General features: G+C 39.6%; 1 protein-coding gene across 2 annotated transcripts; it reads right to left on the reverse strand.

The window, feature by feature from the left end:
- Window positions 1-567: 567 nt before the first annotated feature.
- On the reverse strand, window positions 568-2,035 carry LOC145135873 (histone deacetylase HDT1-like). 2 transcript variants are annotated; one of them, XM_079070074.1, is made up of 4 exons: window positions 1,921-2,035; window positions 1,790-1,840; window positions 969-1,244; window positions 568-893 (listed from the first exon to the last, which is right to left on the reverse strand). In XM_079070074.1, the coding sequence occupies exons 1-4, from the start codon at window positions 1,931-1,933 to the stop codon at window positions 850-852; spliced, it is 384 nt and encodes a 127-aa protein (XP_078926200.1). In that variant the 5' UTR covers window positions 1,934-2,035; the 3' UTR covers window positions 568-849. The 2 variants fall into 2 exon arrangements, with proteins under 2 accessions (XP_078926200.1, XP_078926201.1); XM_079070075.1 differs by lacking the exon at window positions 1,790-1,840 and having other exon boundaries at window positions 1,921-2,028.
- Between the last annotated feature and the right edge of the window lie 7,476 nt (window positions 2,036-9,511).

A 9,511-nucleotide genomic window follows, 5' to 3' on the forward strand; every position in this document is an offset into this window, starting at 1 on the left:
GGAACTTATGTAGGCACAAAAGGTAGGAGGGAGTTTAATTTCTATTTTGTAAATTAGTTTTTATCGCATTTAAACATTATAAGAAAGCCCCATTTCATTTTATATTTTGTTTTGTATAAAATATTCAAACCGATCCATGTGGATTCAATCCCTAATACCTCCACTGCAATTCGTTTTTTATTGCATCATATTTAAGGTTTTTCATTTGAAGGTCTCGACAACCACTGATTCACACTACACAACCAAACCGATTCAACCCATTATCAAAAAACACCACCTCATGAATCATCATAAACCTTGTCAGCTAAAAGAAAACTTACAAATTTCAGTAACCATGATCCAATTACTTCTGAGTTATATAACCTATTTTTTCTTTCCATGTGGTGGGTACAACAAGCAGATATTTTGGCTACACATATTTCCGTTTTTCAATATGACACCATGGATTCTTCTATTTGAGACCAACTTATATATCTTTTCGACATCTAAAAACCCGATTTCGAAACCTACAAATATGACTCCAACACATCAACCACAACAAACTCATCGATAGTCCATCACAATGGATTTTCGAGTCCAACTCGTCAATTTAGGATGCAAATCGCTCAATACTACAGACACAAGTCTAAACTACATGTCCACGACAAACTGAATCATATAATGACAACATGAGAACATGAGTTATATGCATAATACTAAGTACTATAAACCCCACCACAAGGGCATACAAAAATAAATGGCAACATACTAGTTATTCCGATATTAATTTTTTCTCTCATTATGAACAACCAAAACCTCACCGTCACTTCCCCTCTATCACCATCTTCACCAGAATCTATCACCAAAACCTCACTCTTCCTCTTTATCATCAGAATCTTTAATACTTTTGGTCCCTGAACACACCAAATATCAATATTCTAAGTTAGTAAAACAGTGTGTACTTTTTAGAAAAGGATATTCAAGCTCACATTGTCTATTTTGGGTGCCGAAGAAGTGAACACTTCCGTTTCTCATGTCGTGAGATAATTTAAAGTTTTCGACAAACACCAAGTTAAATTCTTGGGTTGGCAGAGACTTAGGATAAAGAGTTGCAAGTGCAAATCTTTCTCCATTGACGATGACGTGCAAATGAATAGGTTCATCTGCTTCCCCATCAATTGCTCCAAGACAAGCCTGAGCAAGATGCAAAGACTTCCTTTCACCAATTTTTACATCAGTCACATCACCGCTTTTAACCTCCACAGCTGAATCAAAACAATATGAGTTTGCAAAAAAATAAAATGAAAGAAAATAAAAACAAACATCATAACATCAACAAAACAGAAAACTAGTGTTAAATACAATTAATATAAAAACAACCAAATATATCTCCTCATGAAACATAAACAAACAAAGCTTGTGAACTAAACCACAAAAAAAACAATGAATATAATCAAGGTAAAACAAAGCGAAGATTTGCATCATCATCAAAACCAAAAGAAGGTAAAAAAAAAAACAAATCTTTCATCATATTGCTGTAAAGAGTACCACTCCCGAATGCAATCTTATAAATCCGATTTCAAACAAGGCAGGCTTTAGTTTCATGCAGACGCAGGAGGCAGATACATAAATCCACAAACAGAAAAACATCCAATTCATATACATTTACCACATACCTAAAAACAAAGTCCTAACAGTCTTCCTTACCAACATGGAAAAGAAATAACACAACTTTAAATCTAGATCAACACTTTCTAATCCTCTTTCCAAAACAAATTGGGATCAAACCAACACAGGATCAAACACCTACCAAAACAACCTCCCCAGACACAAGTAGATGCAGACAGCTGCCTTCCAGTTACTTTCCATCACAGACAAAAAAAATCAAAATAACATACCACATGAAACATAAACAACAAATTAAAGAAAGATATTCGTTACCCCAAAACTCCATTGTATTAGTGCAGAGAGAGGCAGAGAGAAATTAGAGAAAGGGAGCGGCAGTTTAGGTTTCAACAAATACGCAATGCGGAAATAATTATTATGCATACCTTCTAATCGTCAGGAAATCACATAATTGCAGTTTGCTCCCTATAAATTTTGATTTTCATTGATAACAATTTTAGTCCTTATAATTTGTAATTTATCATATTTACATTTTTGTTCCCTGTTTTGGAAATACGATAATTATAATTTTGGTCCTTACACTTTTTATATTTTCAGCAATTTAAATAGTTTTTAATTTAATATATTTACAGTTTTGATCCCTGTTGTTTTTAATTTGTATTATCTATACATGAATAGTCCCTATGTATAAGCCATATTACGTAAATGGTTCCTATATAATGACGAGTTTATAGAAAAGCTCCATATATAAAAATATTATAATAACGGTATGGTGTGATAGTGAAATTACAAAAATGGTCTCTATATAAGAGGGCATTACATAAATGATGTTAAGATTGTCGGATTAATAAACTCAATGCAACGCGTAGGCATCCCCACTAGTTCATGTTTATAGACGACATAAATGCACGCTAGTTAATTATATATAACTAGGCGAATGTCTGCGCGCTGTACAGTGGAATAATCATGTAGTTTAATATGGTTATATATATTATGGTAAAATAAATAGTTAACATTGTTTTTAAGCATATGGTTAATTGAGAAGTTATGATTAAAAAAAAAAGATGCTAGCATAATACAATTAACAAAATTATTACATTATAATTGACATGGTTTAATCTATTCTAAATAGGTTGTACATAAATGTTGTATGCGATTAAATAGTATGTATATTTTTTGATTTACAAATAATTTATACTAATAAATAATGCAAAATTATTATTAGTTTAAAATTGTAAATGTGATGTTTATGTACACATTAGTATCTAATGTAATTATTTGATAACTGATTAAATATGAGTTCTCATTTGTGGTCGTATGCGTTTAGTTTCTTAAGTAAACCCCACATGTGTTGAATCACATTTTTTGAAAGTTATTGAAAATGATTAAAGAACTTACTTATTGCTTGGAATGTTTGGTAATTTAAGACATCTAATTTCGTATTTTTTTCATTGTAGATTTTGTAGAACTTGTGAATTTCCGCCATTAAATCTCTATACTCAAGTTTCTCATTCATTTTTAAAGGTTTTAAATCTTCTTTCATTCTTGGAGTTTCAGATTCTTCAAGAATTGTGGGTAGACCTCCTGTTCTTGCATTCTTTAGTAATATTGGAACAAATGTAGTTCTGGAAATCTATCTGAAATGCAAAGGTTTTGATATTCTATCTTGAGACTTTAACTCCGATACAAAATATTGCCTTCACTGACCGATGATCAGACAACTTGGATTCATTTCTAGGGTATAGTGTCTGCTTTAGTTCATCCCCAATCCATATTATCCTATAACCCCTGCCATATATTCATAATCCGTTTAGAGTATTTGAAATTGTACAAACTAAAGGATTGGAAGTTATGAAATGAATGATATAAAGGGATTTAATTACCATGCAGCAGGAGCAAACTAAATGAGTGGAAGGTATGAAATGTGTAACATCCCGACTCCCATGTATGAAATTTAAGGGTTTTTATGCATTTCATAAGACCTACTTGACGAGTTGGACAACCCAACTCGTCGTGTAGAGACCAAGATGGCCGCGTAATTTTCAAAGCCTACTCGATGAGTTGGAAGACCCAACTCGGCGAGTTGGCACCAGATCATGAAAACCCTAATTTTTAGGGTTTGCACCCTATTTAAAGGACCGTAAGTCCCCTCACTAGCCTCACTTACCACCTTATTGCCCATAGAAACCCTATTTTGTGCATCATATCTCATTGTATGTGTGAAAGCTTGGAAGGTGACTTTTGGTGCTCTTTTGGAAGGAAACTCGAAGATTGAAGAGATTTGAGTGGGGAGGAGGCTATAGATCCGACATCTACTCTCTTTTGGAAACCATCTTGAGGTATAAAGTTGATACCTTGACCTCTTATTGCTTAGATCTCCTCTTATGAAAGTATATGGTCATTTTTGGTGCAAAATGGAGCCATTCTCGGATTTGAGCTTGTTAAGAGGATTTGGTTTCAGATCTGGACACCTCTAGGCCCCCATGAACATAAAGTTACCCACTTTATCTAGTCTTGGCCCTCTTCCATGCCCTAAACCTCTTATCAAGCTTATTTTTAGTGTTTTAATCCCTTTGATGCCTTGCATTCATGTAAAGTTAGCAGCTTTACGTGGTATCTCAGTCCTAAGAGGCTAGATCTGTAGTTTGGGGCCTTGAATTCGACTGGAAGGGGCTGAGTATGTTAAGACAGGAAAACTCGACGAGTTTCTTAGCCAACTCGACGAGTCGATAGGGTTTTCCCGCTTTCTGGATGTTGAGTGAACTCGGCGAGTTGATGAGATAACTCGACGAGTTGGTTGAGTTTTCCGTTTTTCTGAACACCGAAGAACTCGACGAGTTGCGTTTGTAACTCAGCGAGTTGCCTCGAGCTTTTTATGATCTTTTGAGATATGAAAAAACTCGACAAGTCAGTAGATGCACTCGATGAGTTGGGTCAACCTGGACTGTTGACCTTGACTGTAGACTTTGACTTTGACCAGGGTTGACCAAGTTTGACTTTTAAGGGTATTTTGGTAATTTGGGATTTTAATGGAATTAGTCATATAGTGGTTGCAGGCAGTTGAGTTTGGAGCTGTGAGTTGGGATTCGATTTATCGGTTTAGCACTACTTGTGAGGTGAGTTTTCCTTACTATGCCAACAGGGTCGAAGGCACCAATGCCGACCCTTTTTGGATTGTTATCCTTGTTATCGTATGATGATATGTTTAGTGATCTGTTAGATCTGTATCCTGGTATATAGGATGATGCTACGTTTAGTGACCTGTTAGGTCGGTATATAAAGGATGATGCTATGATTAGTGATATGTTAGATCAGTCTGACTGTTTGTACATGCTAGCTAGCGTATGATATTTATGTGTTGATTGTGTGATTGCAGGTGGGTTGAGGCGGTCCTACTTTGTGCTCTAGGCCAACAGACCCAGGGTGTTCCGGATAGAGTGAAGGCCCATCAGGGCATACCAGTCAGGTCGAAGGGCCCAAGAACAGTCCAATCAGGCTGAAGGCCCGGTAGGGCGGACCAGACATGCTGAAAGTTCTGAGAGTGGGCCAGATAGACTGAAGGCCTGACGAGCGCGGTCTAGTCATACCGAAGACTCTATATGCATGCTGTTTGTTATGATATGTTTCTGGTTTGTATGGTGTTGGTATTTTGGGGGGAACTCACTATGCTTCGGGCTTACAGTTTTGGATTTTGTTTCAGGTACTTCGGATGATGCTGGGAAGGCGAAGGCTTGATTGTGCACCTCCTCACATTTTATGATTTTGATTTCTGGGATACTCTTACATGAAACTATTTTGAAAACATTTTGTAATAAGTAATGGTTTTTGGAGGCTTGAAAAAGTTTTAAATTTTTATGAATTTTATGGATGTTACTAGTTGGTATCAGAGCCTTGGTTTGAATGAATTGGATGAACACTCGTGTGAATCCATTCTCAAACTAAGGAAATGATTTTCAAAATGATTTTCAAATGGTTTCCAAAATACTAAAGGAGGATGCAGAGTGTACGATCAGTCGGAGCCAGTAAGTATACCCAAAAATACCATACGGTTATTTGATATTGCGATATGTTAGAACAACATGCTAGAGATAGGCTACGGATCTTCAGGAATTGCATGATAGAATTGTCTGATTATATGATACCTGATTGCCTAGGGTTTTCTTTATATGGAATTGATATCATTACTATAGCTGCTTAGTGTATGCATCATGGTCGTATATAACTAAGATCTTATAGCCTGAGAATGTTTGGTTTGGCCTTATTTCATGTTCTTGTTTGATGAAGGGCTTAGGGTAGGATGAGATATTCAAATGCCTATAGGGTCCAGCGTTATGTATGGCTAGCATACACGAATGCTGCAGGGTTGGTGGAAGTTTCATGGATGAGTTGTGAGGGGTCATTCGGCCAGTTGTGGGATATTTAGCTTTCCTCTAGGAGTGAGGATTGAGCGCTCTCCTATCCTTATGAACACTGTTAGGGTGTTGTGGTGATCCTTGAGACAAATATGGGTAGGTGTGGAAGGTAGTATGGGCTCGTACTACTTACTGCACAGGACCCATACGCGTAGCAAGGAAGTCACAACCCCTAGGGTTTAGTTGGGAGTTGGTTCCCCGTTATTATATGGAGTATCTGATATCTTTCTGGTGTATTTTCAGAATGGTGACTATGAGGCGATTTGAGACCGGATCCAGATCAGGATCAGGAGCTGGCAGTCATGGCGGGCTAGCAGCAGTGACAGGGACCACTGGTCAAATGAAACCGGAGGTTTTGGAAGATCATGTACGATGAGGTTGCTGCACTATTCCGGGCACAGCTGCCGGAGATTTTTAGGTCTATTAAGACCGCTATGGTTGAGTACTTTGATGAGCGCTACGCAGCCATTGCTAAGATGGCTGTCGTTACAGCCTCCGCAACCGTAGCAGCTGCAGGTATAGGGACAAGTCGGACTTTTCAGTATCGGTACTTCGATAACACGAAGCCCCCAACTTTCGATGGGATTTAGGACCCGATCATAGCCATGAGGTGGATATCTGACGTTGAGGGATGCTTTTTCACATGCTCATGTCCTACTGACCAGAAGGTCAGGTGTGCTCTGAACCGGCTGAGCTCTGGAGCAAAGGACTGGTGGAGATTGATGACAGGGTCGTATTCTGATGAGCAAAGAGCTGCGGTTACTTGGGATCAGTTCAGGGAGATGTTCCGCACTCGCAACATTCTGTGAGTTGAGTGGGAGAGTCTGGCACAGGAGTTTTTGGAGTTGAGACAGGGTACGGAGTCGGTGACGGAGATCACCCATATGTTCACTGACAGGGCGATGTTTTGCCCGGAGTTTGCTTCCGAGCAGGCTCAGATGACTCGTTATCTGAGCATTCTTAAAACTGACAACAGATAGTTTGTTACTAGCCAACGTTGTGATATATTACTGGAGTTACAGGAGGCCCCTAGGCAGCGTGAGGTTGAGATTGAGCTACAGTTGAGAGAGCAGTGGTAGGCCCTGGTGCAGTCACAGCCTGCACCAAAGCGGTCCAAGACCGCTAATTCTAGGTCTGGGGGACAGCGCGGTCGCACTTGTGGGAAGTGCGGGAAGGGTCATTCTGGAGTTTGTCGATCCAGTGGTGTATGCCGCAAGTGCGGCAAAGATGGGAACTTCGTAAGGGATTGCCGCCAGTTAGCCCCGGTACAGGATATGATGATTTGTTACCACTACGATCAGGTTGGTCACGTGAAGACCAACTGTCCATTGCTCGATGCCCGGTACAGGACGTGCTTTCCAGCTTACAGCCGAGGAGGCCAGGACAGCACCGGATGTGGTCGCTGGTATGTTTCCATCTCTTATCTTGTTGATTATATTTTTTTATGCTTATATGTTTGTACCTATGATTAGGTACATTTTTAGTGAACTCCTTGCCTGCTTTGCTATAATTTGACTCTGGGGCAAGTCGGTCATTTGTCTCTCGATCGTTCAGTAGGGAGTTCAGTTTGCCTATAGGAGAGCTAGAGTGTCCGTTGCGAGTTTCCATCGCCAACAAACACGGGATTTCTGCTTCTTTAGTCTATCAGGGTTGCGTTCTGGAGATCTTCGGGGTATCTTTCCCAATTGACTTGATTCTGATTCCCATGAAGGACGTTTCTATGATAGTGAGTATGGACTGGCTGAGTCGTTTCGGTGCCATGATCGAATGTGAGGGTCAGTGTGTGGTAGTTTGAACGCCAAGTGGGGGAGAATTGGTTATCTACGGCAAGGGCACTAGGTTGGGTTCAAGGTTTTGTTCAACACATCTAGGACTGTGTCATCTCCAATGGCTCGTCCGACCTCCTCCCACCAGTCACGTGCCCTGTCCTTTAAAAGACAAGACGCAATTCGAACCTTGTCCCCCTCGGGACATCTGTTGGTGCGGAATGCGTTGGCAACATCCGCCAACCATCTGGTACTCGCAATGGGTTCCCGAGCCCCATGGTAATCAGGAGCTCCACAAGCACTAAACTCTCTGAATGTCAGTGTGCGCGACCCCATCATGGCCACCACCTCGGTGCGGAAGGCACTCAATCTCTCATCCAAAAGATCTAAAATACCCTCCTTGATTGTGCCGAAGAACATAGGAGTCTGATCCAGAATACTGCGCGTGATCTCATAGGAGATGAACTCCCTAGTCTGGTTGTCTAGCTGCCCGGCTCCAGAGCCCGAGCCTGATCCCTCACCGACGCCTGAACTGTCGACTGGTCTAGTGCGTAATACCAGTATTCTGAAAAACACATCATAAAAACATCAGAATCCTAATCATATCCCGAGGGATCACTTATACTACAAGTTCCTTGGATTCATCTCAGCCTTCCTTGATTTGAGTACGGATCCTCTTCATTCATTAGTACGGGCCTATGCTACCTTCCACATCTATCCGTACTTTCCTGAAGAACTGCCTTGACTCCACCAAGTCCCTTCTACTACTACTGCTTCACGTGCTAATCTCATCCTAGGCTTGCCCTAGGGTAATCACCGACCCACTCTCCGCCATCAGCTGCATAAGAAATCCTTGCTATCTCCCCCTAACTAGCTCGCGAATACTATTACATGTTACTAAGACTATATAATTCTTCGAATGAGAGGTCCATCCTTACAATGGTTGGACTCAAGCAAGATCTGCGCAATAGAGTTGGACCTAACCTTCTAAAATTATTTATTCCTCGCAATATGTAACTTAACATATTCGTTTACTAGTTAGTAAAAGATAAATAGAACTCCTAAAAGCACAAAACAAGCAGCATTCGAGCATCGAGTAAACATAGTCAAGCATATCTTATTCAGTCCATCCCTGACTAATCTATACTAGCATGCAGTTCATAAAGCTGAGATACATATAACAGGCATATAAGGCATCCTTCCAAGATCCTTAGCCCTAATCTAGCATGCAGTTCTCATAAAGATGATACACATATAACAGGCACATAAGGCATCCGTCCTAGATCCTTAGTCCTACTCTAGCATGTAGTTCTCATAACATATCATAACATAAACTTGTATGGGTAATTTGGGAGTACTTACTTGAGCTCGGCTGATTGCATGCACAACACCCTTTTCTCTTTTCAAAGTTCTTTTTTTCTTTAAAAATGCTTTTCATAAAAATGATTTTCTTTTGAAAATTCTCATACCAATTCCTTAGTTTGAGTTCAGACACACCCGAGAGTGTGCCGGAATCCCTCAAACCAAGGCTCTGATACCACCCCGAAACATCCTAAAAATACAGTCCAAAAATTTTGTTTTAAACCATTTAAGAAAAACCATATTTCATCAAACATCATAATAATAAAACCACAAGTATCAAAATGTCATAAATCAAGTATCTCAAAAATCTCATATCCTTTATCAATGTATCAAAATCATATGTGAAAACATCAGAGTGAATCCTCC

This window comes from Lactuca virosa, chromosome 9 (genome assembly GCF_052849685.1).
Source record: "Lactuca virosa cultivar CGN04683 chromosome 9, Lactuca_virosa_CGN04683_v6, whole genome shotgun sequence".
Lineage (NCBI taxonomy): Eukaryota > Viridiplantae > Streptophyta > Magnoliopsida > Asterales > Asteraceae > Lactuca > Lactuca virosa.